The 13,720-nt window shown below is 37.6% G+C and overlaps 1 protein-coding gene across 1 annotated transcript; it reads left to right on the top strand.

The window, feature by feature from the left end:
- Positions 1–1,311: 1,311 nt before the first annotated feature.
- DMC1 (DNA meiotic recombinase 1) lies at positions 1,312–12,562 on the top strand (the record flags this gene model as incomplete). Its single annotated transcript, XM_080363972.1, has 13 exons — positions 1,312–1,368; positions 1,992–2,036; positions 4,871–5,017; positions 5,318–5,400; positions 6,185–6,237; positions 7,122–7,163; positions 8,389–8,461; positions 9,124–9,215; positions 9,943–10,016; positions 10,114–10,228; positions 11,069–11,129; positions 11,675–11,791; positions 12,493–12,562. 13 exons carry the CDS (start codon positions 1,312–1,314, stop codon positions 12,560–12,562), a joined length of 1,029 nt encoding a protein of 342 aa, XP_080220098.1.
- Between the last annotated feature and the right edge of the window lie 1,158 nt (positions 12,563–13,720).

The raw sequence follows: 13,720 nt of genomic DNA, 5'->3' as shown, positions 1-13,720 counted from the left end.
GTGGGTTTTGAATGTCTCCAGAGCAGGAAACTCCACAGCCTCTCTGGGCAGCCTGTTCCAGTGCTCTGGCACCCTCAAAGTAAAGAAGTTTTTCCTCATATTCAGATGGAACCTCCTGTGCTTCAGTCTGTGCCCGTTGCCCCTCATCCTATCAGTGGCCACCACTGAAAGGAGTCTGGTCCCATCCTCTTGACACCCACCCTTGAGATATTTATAAACATTGATGAGATCCCCTCTCAGCCTTTTCTTCTCTGGGCTGAAGAGACTCAGCTGTCTCAGTTTCTTTTCGTAAGAAAGGTGCTCTAGGCCCCTAATCAGCATTGTTTTTCTTCATTCAGTATTTGAAGCGAAGGGTTTTTAAAAATCTCTTCAAGTATTTTTTAATTAATATTTTACTGTAATTATTTTTCTGATTGATATAAAGCATGATGTGAAGGCATAGTTTCTTATTCCATAACTGCCAGGGTTTTGAAATAGAAATGAAATATATGCTGGCACTATCAGAAACAACTGACTTTATAGGAGTATTTCCATTAAATGCTAACAGAAGTGACTGCATCGTATTTTCACTCCAAAAGTACTGCAAGTTAACCGTGAAAAAACATGAAATAAGCTCTCTTTGTGTCTTTGCATAATAAAAGCCTCAGATTTTCATCACCCTTCTTTTATTCTTTTCACGCAAGCATACTTCTTACAGGTGTTACTTGCACATTTTCAGCATTTATTAGGTATTCTGGACTCCAGCACGAACTTGAAAACAAATACAGCTTTACAGCCTGCTCTCAAGATATGTGGCTAAGGATTTGCAGCCTGCTCATAGCACCATTCTTTGGGATTTCTGTCACTCACAGATGGGGAAGCTGAGATGTTGCCTTTCCATTACCCATTCTGTCTGCAACTTTGCTGACTTTTGTTATAAAAATACGGACTGCCTTTCACTTTCTTACCAAATTCCACTAATGAGAACTCAATTAAAATGTTCCCACTTCCAAACTCACACTTTGACCCAAGATTCTTCCAAGGGAATGAGACCTCTTTTCCTAGTACCTGTTAAACCCTTTCTAGCCAAACTGGTTTGTCTGAGAATAATGCAACAGATTTTCTCCTTTTGGTCTGGTAGGTCTGATAACAAAAAGTTGGAAGCGGAATCTAAGCTTAAATGCATATGTAATGGCATACTGAGAAGGTTCTGTAGTTCAAGGACTTCTTAAAAGTCCTTTTACAGTCATTTATTCATTTATTGCCACCCCAATACTATATTTGTTTGCATTTCCCAGTAGTGATCAACACTTTATTGCCTGCTCTTTCACAATGAAGGCCATGGATGATCAAGTAGTCCAAGAAGAACCAGGATACCAAGATGATGAGGTAAACTTATGGTTCTTTGTAAAATACGTGCAGCAAATGCTGTTTGAAGGTATTTTGATAGTATTATGAAATCCAAGAAGAGACAGGAGGTCCCCAACGATGATCAGGGAGTTCAATGCATTTAAAATTTTGTCCCAGTCTAATACCAAGAAAATCTAATTCTCCTAATGCCTGTACAACCTTGCTCTTCAAGTACTCTTCATTAGCCTTTCAAAAGCTATACTCAGTTTTCAATGAGATTATCATTATTTCTTTATATTTTACACTTCTACATTAAATGCAAGGGAACTATTGATTAATTTTATGCTTCCAACTAATGGTCATCAGCTTGAAAAGACTGAGGAACTGTGGCAGAAAGAATCAAGATTATGATGATCATAACACAAGTTTTATTAGCACAGTATAGGATTGCTTGCCTGTGAATGTACAGTTTATGAAGAAAGCGATAGGAAATGTGTAGGCCTTCTTGGCTCCCTGTGGCTTTGCTTATTTGGGTAGTCCGACAAGTTATGGATTATTAGGGAAAATAATTTAAGTGTTTATGAATTTGAAACAGACACATAATGAGGCGGATATAATTAGAAGAAAAAGCAAAAACCTTTTTTTTTCTGCTATTTTTTTAGGAATCTTTTTTTCAGGATATTGACCTGCTGCAGAAGCATGGAATTGTAAGTATTACCAATGACTTAACCACAAATAATTGTCTACATAAAGCTAGTGTAAGGTTACTTCTCCAAAAGCGTATGCACATTGATACAAATAACTGAAATTCCTCCGTGCAATAAACTCTACATCAGTCATGTAAAGACAAATTTTGCCTTTGGTGATAAGACAGGTTTTCAGAAAATCTCATTCCCACCAGATTCCTAAATAATGTGGCAATACATTCAAAGTATTTAGCACCCAGCACTCTTGAAAAACCAGCTAGTTGCTAATTTATTTGAAAACTGTGTGATAGATTCCTTCCTGTTCCTGCCAATCTTTGTAATTACTCCCGCATTTTTGGTGCCTCTGAAATTACACTGTGACAATTGTTGCTATATTATTGTCAGCATGCTGGTGAAGGGGGGAAAGTGGGAGTGAAGAAAATATTAGTAGCTAGAGAAAAAAAGTGGTTAGTTTTCTTAATCAAATATGAATTCCTATAATTGTTATTATTATCACTTAAACATCGCCTATTTATTTGAATTACTATTATTATATGTTTATCCAGGAAATTGGCTCATGGGTTGGAAATCTATTACATCCAGTGTCATAGAAGCATAATAGAAAGTTAGGTTTGCCTGAAGTATTGTAAGATTTAACTTTAATATAAATGCCTACAGACAGATATGGATGGGAGGATACAGACACAACAAGATGGCGTTAGTCAGCCCTATAGTTACTGGGCTCAGCATGTCAACAGTGTAATTGTTGTCAACTTTTTTTATTGGCAATTCACTGATGGTTTTAAAGAGAGTTACGAAGATGGATAATGAGGTTGGGAACTCTAACTATGGGGCGACACATGAATAATACACAAATTCCTGTGTTAAAAATTCAACAAGTTGACCAAAGAGGCTGACCAGGCTGACCTCCTGAGCTGGAAAGGAGCTGTATTAGCCTGTCAATATTAAATGAGGCATGGTATGCAGAGAATGATACTAATGTATGAAACATCTTGAAAATAAAGAATAATGACTTGGGCTGTTCTTCTAGCTTAATAAGACTTTCTTTTTTTTCCCTTCTTCCTTCCAAGTGGTTATTCCTACACCCCAGGGGAAGTTTTTGTTCTCAGCTGTGCCAGTTAAAATGTTTGCATAAACATATGATGACCCATATCTGTTAAATTCATTTGCTTAAACAAGTATTTTTTGTGGGTTTAGAATTTTTTTCCCTAGGAGAGAAAAATATTTACTAGATCTCATAGTCAGAGAGTCAGATTAGCACAACCCAGGCTGTGGTTTGATGTTCAAAAGGTAGGAATTGAGGTGCTGTGACCCCGCAGCCTTTGCTGAGTATTCCTGCCCATGGAGCATGCTATCTCTTCTTCTGGCAATCTGCTTTTGCAGCCACCCTGTGAAGTGGATTAGTGAATCAATTAGTCCAAATACAATTGCAACAAAAAATGTGGTTTAGGGTTTTTTTGCTTTGTAAATTCTCAGTCTGCTTTCTTTTCCAACTCAGCGGCCCACAACTGGGACAGGGCTGCAGCATGAGGCAGAGGATCAGGACGAAGGTGCTGGTGTAAGGGGGCAGGTGTGTCAGTATGTTACTCAGGAGTACAGCTGAACAATGTGTAGCATTGAACTATAGACTAAGGAGGAGAATATCCTAAAACCTTGGTGGGTTCATAAGCTGTTGGTGAAAGGTATATCTGTGAGAGAAAGAACAAGAACTATAACCAGGCCTGCCACGCAGAGACTTGTAATGCAGAACTGCCCTAAGTTTGATGTGACAAGAAAGACGGAAGAAATGCAGAAGCAGGATAATGCATTTAAAATTTTGGTCCGGAAAAATCATCTTTGCAGCAGTAGTGTCTTGTCTTAATAGAAAAACACAGTAAAAAAAGCTCAGTCCTTTTTATATGGGTATGATATTCTTTTGGGTGTAAGAGCAATTTTTATTCGTGACCGATTTTACCTCATCCATCTCTATTGATGTAATAATCAAAAAACACATCACAGGATGAGAAGTAAGCTTTCCAATGAACATGACTAATTTCTAACACAGCTTTGCTCCAATCTTATGTCTTATGCACCCACACACTCTAGATGAATAGATGATACATCTAGTTCATAGTTTTTTTCAAGGAAAAAACTTGGCTGGAATTGGTAAATTGAAGTATTATCCCAAAGCTTTCACATGGTATATTTTCTTGTGAGTAATCTGTTGCTTGCCTTTAAGTTTCCAGTGATGTCATAATCATAAAATGAGGTGAGAAGAGGCAAATGTGTCCACAGAGCCCTGACTGAAGTCATGCTGTACCAAATTTATGAAAAAACAGTAAATTAATTCCAGCCCAAAGAGTTGGTCGAATCTGGAAGATACGTGTGTTTTAAACTGGACACACTGTGAGCAAGCAGAAACAGCACAGCTGTTATAGTCAGCTCCCAATTACCCATGATCAGATTATCTGTGCTAAGGGACCAAGGAGGGCTTCAGTGCTCTATGGTTTACTAGGCTGGGCTCCACAGTATCTGAAATAATCTGTACTGTTTCTTTACTACCAGCTTGGATCTACAAACATTGACACTAAGCAGGGACAAGTAAATACAACTGGACCCAAGACACCTTCTTCTCAAAAGCACCAGAATCCGGTGTCTGCAACATGGTCCCTCACACCAACGTTAACTCAAATTTTCTGTTGTTGGTGTCACAAACTACATAACAAAGAGTTTACTGTACATCTGTTTGTTTCTTGGCGAAAATACACATGCATATGAATGTATAATAAAATATGTTTCAAATGTTTACTTCGCCTTCTGTCACAAGTTCTCACAGAAGAGATCTTTCTTCACAGAACGTAGCAGATATTAAAAAACTGAAGTCAGTTGGGATCTGCACGATCAAAGGAATCCAGATGACCACCAGACGGGCACTGTGCAATGTAAAAGGGCTTTCAGAAGCCAAAGTGGACAAGATTAAAGAAGCTGCAAACAAGCTTATTGTAAGTCAATCACTTTCCTGACAGTTTAAACTTATTCTGGCCTCTCCAAGATGCCGTGCAACATTTTACAGATTTTTTTTCACCACATCACCAAGATAATTTTGAAAATTATTCTGCTTATTACTCTAAAAGGATAGTACTTTACACTCTGCAACAACCAGACAAATGCTGTGGTGCCTTTCATACCCCACCTGTGTAAAAGTGGCTAGAGTGGAGAAAAATTATTTAGGTGGAATATTGCACTTTACCTTCAGATTAAAGCTAAAATCAACCTCTCATGTTCTCTTTGGCCTGCCGTAGGAACCAGGCTTCCTGACCGCCTTTGAGTACAGTGAAAAACGGAAGATGGTCTTTCACATTACTACTGGCAGCCAGGAATTTGAGTAAGTTCATGTCTACTTAAATACTTCCTTAGTCCAAATTGTTCCAATAATCATATTTATTGTCTTTAATGAGACACAAAAATATGAAGGAACAAATATCCAGCTATAACACACCTTACCATGCATTTGGAACTAGTGCTGGCTCAAAGATACCTGCATCAGTAAGCAACAAAATCAACCCCCTTTTTTGAGAGGAAACTGGACTTTGTACAGTCAGCATAAATCAACAGTTTGCATCCAGAAATCCTGAATGTATCAGCATTTTTACGCCTAGTCAAAACAACCTGCACGCTTCAGTTCAAAATTATAAGTCTTCAAGATCTCCCTTGAGATATTTTTATGGACTGTTATATTTTCAATGGTATTTCCTCCTTCCTTCCTTCCTTCCTTCCCTCCTTCCCTTCCCTTCCCTTCCCTTCCCTTCCCTTCCCTTCCCTTCCCTTCCCTTCCCTTCCCTTCCCTTCCCTTCCCTTCCCTTCCCTTCCCTTTCTTCTTTCCCTCTCTCCCTCTCTTTCTCTCTTTTTCCTTCTTTCTCTCTTTTTCCCGATTTCTCTCTCTTTCTCTCTTGTAATAATTTCTATAGATCTTGCACACAGAAAGGAAGGTTAAGATACAGTTAGTTCTTGATGAATCAGTGATCATTTAGTGCCCTGCACTTAATGCATCAAGTGAGGGGCTTTGGGGCAGGAATAACTTTTCTTAAAGTAGCAAAAACATATCCTTTTTACTTTCCTCTTGTGATTTTGTGGGTTTAGCTATATCATAATCCTCTCCCTTTCTCCAGTAAACTTCTGGGTGGTGGTATTGAGAGCATGGCAATCACTGAGGCCTTTGGAGGTGAGACAATCACATTAAATGACTATTACTGAATAAAGAATTGCAACTTGATTTAGATTTAGATTTAAATCAAGATGGATAACTAAAATTATCATGTTGTAGTCATAAAGATGAATACCTGCATGAGCGTAAGAAGAATTCACTTCTCTTAATGTTTTCCCATTTTCCCCCTTCATTTACTTGCAGTCTAAGTTTGAGCTGAGTAATCATTAGACTTGGGGCATACAGGTTGAGTACAAAATTGCATTATTAATACTAACGTGTCACACAGGAATAATTTTGCTGATGTAATCTGTGTTCCTTTCCAGTAACAAAACTGCCACAAAATATATTTTATTTATGCACACTTAGGATACACTGCATTTCATATAAGACTTTGAAATCACAATTAAGCTACTGTTATGGTAAACCTGATCTGTTAGTGGTTAACACTCCAACAACAGTTCACAAAACACAGTACTCTTCCCTTTAGAAAAGGTATACTGGAGACTGACATGATTTGATATGAAATTAATAAATTCATATGCTTCTCCTTGATCATTTATTGAAAATAATACTGGGCCAGGTCAGTGGAATCAACCATTTCTTTCTTCCCCTTCCCTCAGTTCATACTTTTCCACAGGTGTCATGTGGTTTTATGTTCTAGTCAGAAAATAAATTACCTTAGCAGTCAAGCATGATCAAATGAAAGCATTTTGGATTTTGCTTTTCATGTAACACATTTCTACTTCACTGAATATGATTTATAAACTGCAGCTAAATTATTTTAAAAGGTAGAGATAGAGGTGAATTTTGTAAGTAAGAGTGTTTCTAACTGCAGTAACTCCTGAATCTGGAAAAACACAGAAAAATAAACCCTGACCTTTCTTTTCTTTATTTAACAGAGTTTCGGACAGGCAAAACCCAGCTATCTCACACCCTTTGTGGTAGGTGCATAAACTTAAAACAGAGCTGTTTCTTCTCAGTGAATCCATTTGTTACAATTCTATCAGAATTAAACACATAAGTGGCAAGTCAGAATATTTTATCTGTAGAAATACAGTGAAACAGGCCTTGGTGACTCTTGCCTCCATAAACAGTGTTTGAATAGAGAAATCATAGAAATTATTAGGTTTTAATACTGCTCGCATCAACCTAAGTTTTGCCACAAGGAGAGAGAAGGTAACAGATTATCTTGGAGAAACCAGTGAAACACACTGTCTGGAAAAGCAGAGCACAAATATGGGTTACAGGTGGACAGGGCCATTGCTCAGAAAAGGGCAAAGGCAAGATTCTTTCTTAATGAGTCTTTTAATTTCCTAGTTTCAAGAGGTTTTGCTGAATGTGACTTTCTGAAGGGACACTAAAAGGATGTGACTGACTAACAGGAACTGGATAAACAGATTTTGGCAGTCACCGTATTTGGGCAGTGCCCAATACAGCAGGACTCTGATTTCCCAACCATATATCTCCATGTGTAAATAGTAGTAAATAATAACTAATGTAACTACTAATGCTGCTGGAATATAGTTACCAGACACTGGATAGGCAAACATTCCCCTAAATGAACCCTATATTTAAAAGGGAATTATGGCACCTTCTGGAAAAATATGGCCTTTTCCATTTAGTACAGTCAGCTGGTCAGCAGAGTCATACCCTTTTGCATGCATGATTGCAACTGAACAAATTGAGTATTTTAGCTCATTCATTCCTAAGAGACTAATCCCCCAATGAGTAACTATTTGCATATCAGGAAAAATTTATATTCAGAGAATTTTTGATCATATGAGTTACAGCTGAAAAAAACAACCCTACTAAATCAGTACCATTAATTTGGCAGAGGACTAATATGATGCTTTGTGCGTAAGAATTTATCAATAATATCCTCACCTATTTTCAATACAAAATATACAGATTTAGTGATGGTACTGAGTAAGGCACAATTTTGACACCATTAGTTAAACCTGATCTGATCTCCAATCAAGAAAAGTGGCTTGAGTTTCTGATCAAGCTGTAGTAACCCTTGAGATACTCATGATTACCACATTGATTAAAACTGGTGGTTCTTTGTGATATGGAAAAGCAGTTGTATTTTATTAAAAAGTAATAATAGAGGGAGTAAGAAAATATTTTGCCCACTTTCTCGTTTTGATCTTCTATGACTCACTGTAGTGACAGCTCAGCTTCCAGGATCAAACGGCTACACAGGTGGAAAGATTATCTTCATTGATACTGAAAACACTTTGTATCTTTTGGACTCTTGAAAGCTACAGGTATGGTGAACTGGAAAGACAGTTCATTTTGTTATAAGCAAGTAGGAGGCTCCAGAGAGCTTCATACATGTAAAACATTATGACAGACAGAGAAAGTCTGGAGAGCACGGTGTGTAGTGGCCCACAGGCAATTACTTTTTTCTCTGTAATTTGATGTAATCCAACCTGGAAAAAAAAGGGAGTTAGGATTTTATTTTAACATTTTGTTGTTGTATTGTTTTGGTTTGGGTATTTTGAGATCTAATATACTTTCTTGGTAATGATACAGGTGATAGAAGCTTTTCCATTTGCTTCAAGAAAAATTCATCTAAGTACTAAACACTATTTTTAACACTTCATATCTGTGGTAGACTGCGTATAAATAGGTTTTGCTCACAGCTAAATTGCTAGAGTGCAGAGATCCATCTGTCAGCCCCCCACCCGCCTCAAACCCTAAACACAAAACAATGATCATCACGAGCTCTAAACTATCTTTAGGGTATGTGGGACAGCATGAAGAGAAAAAGTCAGTCTTCTCTAGGATAAAAATAAATGCTCTTCTTTGTTTCGCCATAGTTCTATTTTGGAATGGAGTTTTATTATTTTCAGAGCATGGTTTGTACAAAGAGAAATCCTTAACTTTCACTAATGTCAGCCGACCAGATCGTCTCCGTGACATCGCTGATCGCTTCAATGTTGACCACGACGCAGTACTTGACAACGTGCTGTATGCACGTGCATATACTAGTAAGACCATTATTGCAAGTGGCATGATATCCGTGGTTTTTTTCTCTAACAAAAGAAGTTATGAGCTTGTCTAGTTTTGATGTTGTACACTGAGCAGACCGATGTTGTACACTGAGAAGACAGTGTAAGTATTCCAGCTCTGCTGAACTACATAAACAATCAAGTTTTGCAATTTGATGCAACATTAAGTGAACTTTGCCATGTATCTGATGAGCATCAGCATAGCATCTTAGTAAGAGAAGCACCAATTAATGTAGCCTGAATGTAAGCTAATTCTATAAATGCTGTTGAGAAATTCTCACTCTCACAAGATACTGCATTAAAACTTCAAGGAAGTTTTAAATGGGACTTTTATTTTGAGAGTACAGTATGAACATGAATAATATGATTAATACAATTTCTGTGCATAATTCAACATTAAATTCAAATGTTTATAATGCTTTTCAGTTCTTAACACAACAAAAAAGTTGTCTTCATGCATAGGTTTGTTGTGCAGCTTTTCACAAAGAAGTTGTGTTAGCTGAGTGAGTGGAAACTGGAACCTGCAGAAGCACAAGCACTGCTGGTTATTGTAGGGGTAGCTTGTTGTTGGACACTGGATCTTAAACTGCTGGAAATGAAAATACAAACAGTGAAATGTTTAAAGTGGGATTTTATATGTTAGGCTTCTGCTGCTGCAAAGCTCTTTCTGGTCCTAATTTATTTTGGCAACTGTACATCCCACCAGGTGAACACCAGATGGAATTGCTTGACTATGTAGCAGCCAAGTTCCATGAGGAAGCTGGTATCTTCAAGCTACTGGTACAAGACTAATTTTTTTTGTGTGCTTACCTCTTTCAGAATATGTTTTCCTATTTTCTTTCACTATATTTACTTATCTAGCATAATTACAATGCAGATCATTGACTCCATAATGGCACTTTTCCGTGTGGATTTCAGTGGTCGTGGAGAGTTGGCTGAACGACAACAGAAACTGGCTCAGATGCTGTCAAGGCTCCAAAAAATATCAGAAGGTAAGGGAGGCATTGCAAAATTTGGAAAACATGGACTGGAGTTACTGAAACAGTAGCTGTTGGTTGCATGACCACCTGGGAGTCCGAGAGTACCATCAATCAGGCATTGGCCCAGGAATCTTTCCTCACTTTACGTATCTGTCAGTTAACAAAAAGATCAAACTGATGTATTATTACAGGATGACACATTAAGGATTCTTTAGAACTATTCAACATTTAGAGTTTTCCTAGAAATACCATGAAGAGAAGTTCTAAATGAGAGAACAGATTGTAGAACTGGGCAAATATCCAGTAAGAGAAATTGTCTTCCCTAGATTTTGACAGTCTAAATAACCAAGAAACATGAAGAACAGAAAAAAAAGGATGAAGGCACAGAGAGATAGGAAAGCCGTGCCCTAGTGCTTTGCAATGGTCTGAGGGATGATGACAGGATGAACAGGGTCCCTCCTCTTTGGAATGTCTCAGAAATATTGATGATCAATGAGAAAATGTTTAGTCATGCAGTAAATTAAGAAAATAAAAGAAAAAAGAGGTATAGAACAAAGGAGGTAGAGGGGGCTGAGGGCAGGGAGCCAACAGAGATGGGAACTAAGAAAGACTTGTTCAGTGAAATTCTGAAAAGTGCACATTTTTCGCATAAGTATTACGGTTGAACTCACACAGGAGCAAATTTAGGCTGTCTCCTGACTAACTCCAGCCATGAGACATAAAGAATATTTGCTTCTCTTTAATTTGAAATTTGAAGTGCTTCAGCAGCAGCAGCCTTGCTTTTACCATTGATGGGAGAATATTTTGGAACTCTAATTGGATATAGTCCACCTACTTTGCATTGTATTGCAGAATATAATGTGGCTGTGTTTGTGACCAACCAGATGACTGCTGATCCAGGAGCCACTATGACGTAAGATACCTTTTATCTTTCTCTTTATTTCAAGTTTCTTCTCTTTTGTATTACTGATGTAACAGAGAGGAGAACTGAGATTGTGTGGAGAAAGAGGCACTGAAATGGAGGTTTGGATGGGTCTTTGGTTTCTCCAGTATGATGGATCATTAATGGACGACACCTATATGTTTCAGTGTTTGTAATGAGTTTTTTTATATTTACCTGCTGCCTGGCATGATGGCTTCTTTCACTGTGACTTGAATGAAGCAAACAAGCCATAAAAAGCATTGAAAAATCACCCCATTTTCTTCTGGAGTAGCTTATCTATGTGTAGTTTAAGTTGTGTATTCCTTGAACCTCTTGAATTTAATGAAAGGAAAATTAAGACAGCACTGAGCATTTGAACATCCTATCTTGAGGCAAGTGTGTTAAAGTCCCTTTTTGATATATTTACCTATTTATTATTCATCACTGCGTTCAGTATGCTTCATCTGAAAATTAAACACAGTATTAACCTACGGAATTTGTGCAGTGAATCATCCACAGTTTTCTTGCTAATTTAGCTTTCAGGCGGACCCAAAAAAGCCTATTGGGGGCCACATCCTTGCTCATGCTTCAACTACCAGGATTAGCTTGAGGAAAGGGAGAGGGGAGCTGCGTATTGCGAAGATATACGACAGGTAAATCAGTTTTCCTTCACAGGAAAGAAGCTGTGATATGAGCAACCATCGAGCAGTGAAGTTCATGGTACTGAAACTTAACGGCTTGACAGCCAATTCAAAGTTTCAAACTAACCACATTTCTGAATGGTAAATTGAGAGAAGATCTGAAAGGACAAATGAATTAATGGACTCAAAGTTGTCCTGCATATCATATACATTAAGTTACATAATCTTTCATCATAAATCCTATTAGATGCGCATCTCTTAAAGAAGAGCCATCACATAGTTTGTTAAGACTGGTGGTCCCTTGGCAAGAAAATTGCAGAGCTGTTAAATTACTAAATTTTGCTGACACAATTAGTATCAGTTTACCTAGAAAGTTGTGGCAGACTCAAGTAATTAAAAATAGTACTAGTGGAACTGCATGGAGAGACCAGTGTTTCTGGTCAGGAACTAAGAAACTGAAATGAGAATTTGCATGGATAGAATCTCTCCCTTTCCTGCACCTTCTCCATTCCCCTCCCTTGTGTTTGTCATCTTCCAAGAGGTGGATTTACATTTTTTGATCTTGATAATATTGATAACATTCTACAGTTTGCACATAAAGATACTGAAGTATTCCAGGTTGCTTACATTTACAACATTTTGAGGACTGCTTCTCAACTGCAATTAACATGGGCAAACCCATAAGTTCTTTGCTTCCTTTATTTTTTTCACAGCCCTGAGATGCCTGAAAACGAAGCCACGTTTGCAATAACTGCTGGAGGGATTGGGGATGCCAAAGAATAGGCAGAAAACCAATGTAAATGTACAGCTGAAAACCCCCTGGGCAGCTGGCATGAAGATTTGTTTGTGCAAGGTCACTGACTGCCTGGCTGCATTTCTGCCTTTTGTGAAACATTTTAGATATTTCGAGAGTACATTGGGATGAACTTTGTACAGTTCAGTTATATTGATCTGAACAGAATTTGGTTCATTTAGGGTCTTAATTTTTCAATCGGACTTCCAGCAGACAAAGATTTAAGAAATAAGCTTGTGAATTGTTCAAATAATCCTTTTTGTGTATTTTGTGAAAATCAAAGCTTTATATGCGGTTAATAGACTCTTTTAGTTTCTTTCAAAGAGAAGGTCAATGTGGTAGAATTTAATAGTGGAAAATGGAACAGAAATGGAATAACCTCAGTTATAAAACTGACATAAATAGATGGAAAAGACAGTGGCAGGAGGAACAGCCCAAGAACTGGATGGACTCTCATGTACCATAGATGGTATAAGTTATTTTAACAAATATGTTTTCAAGCATTTTTATTTTTACTAGCTAATTTTTGTACTTTTATTTAGCATTTTCTACTTTCTGAAGAGAATGTTTTAAAACTGTTCTTATTAAAATCAAAAATAAAGATTATGAAATAGAACAGCACTCTGCTTGTGTTTGGCTGCTTTGAATCAAACCCTGCTCTCAATAATCTCACTGCTCTTTCAGGAGAGAAATAAACCGGGTGCAACCCAATATTTTAAAACCTTTTGTCTAGTTCTCAAAAGAAACATACTTCACATAATTGGTTTGTCGGCCTCCTAACAGGAGTAGGAATATTAAATATTATTACGAAAAAGCATAGGAAAACAAACCCAGTGGATAGAGAGGGTCTGGCCAGACAGCACAGGCATTGCTCCAAACTAGCCAGAGTTGTACATCACGGGGGGTGGGGGAGAAGGTGAAGCCAGGAGTAAAGAAATGAGGGATTCGGGGACAAAATACCAATTCAGTTCATATTACCTCCAGTGCTGGTGGAATTGCTTTTTTAAAAATAAACACAACAATTTATATATTGGACACTTTAAGGGAAGGCCTTACTTTGTCCTGTTGTATAAAAATGCTGATTAGTATGGGACTAACTTTCGTATCTGGTTAGAGAGCTTGTCCTGATATTTTTTTCTTTTTGATTA

Source organism: Nesoenas mayeri, assembly GCF_963082525.1.
Source record: "Nesoenas mayeri genome assembly, chromosome: 1".
Classification (NCBI taxonomy): Eukaryota; Metazoa; Chordata; class Aves; order Columbiformes; family Columbidae; genus Nesoenas; species Nesoenas mayeri.
This window is presented reverse-complemented; position numbering and strand designations above follow the sequence as displayed.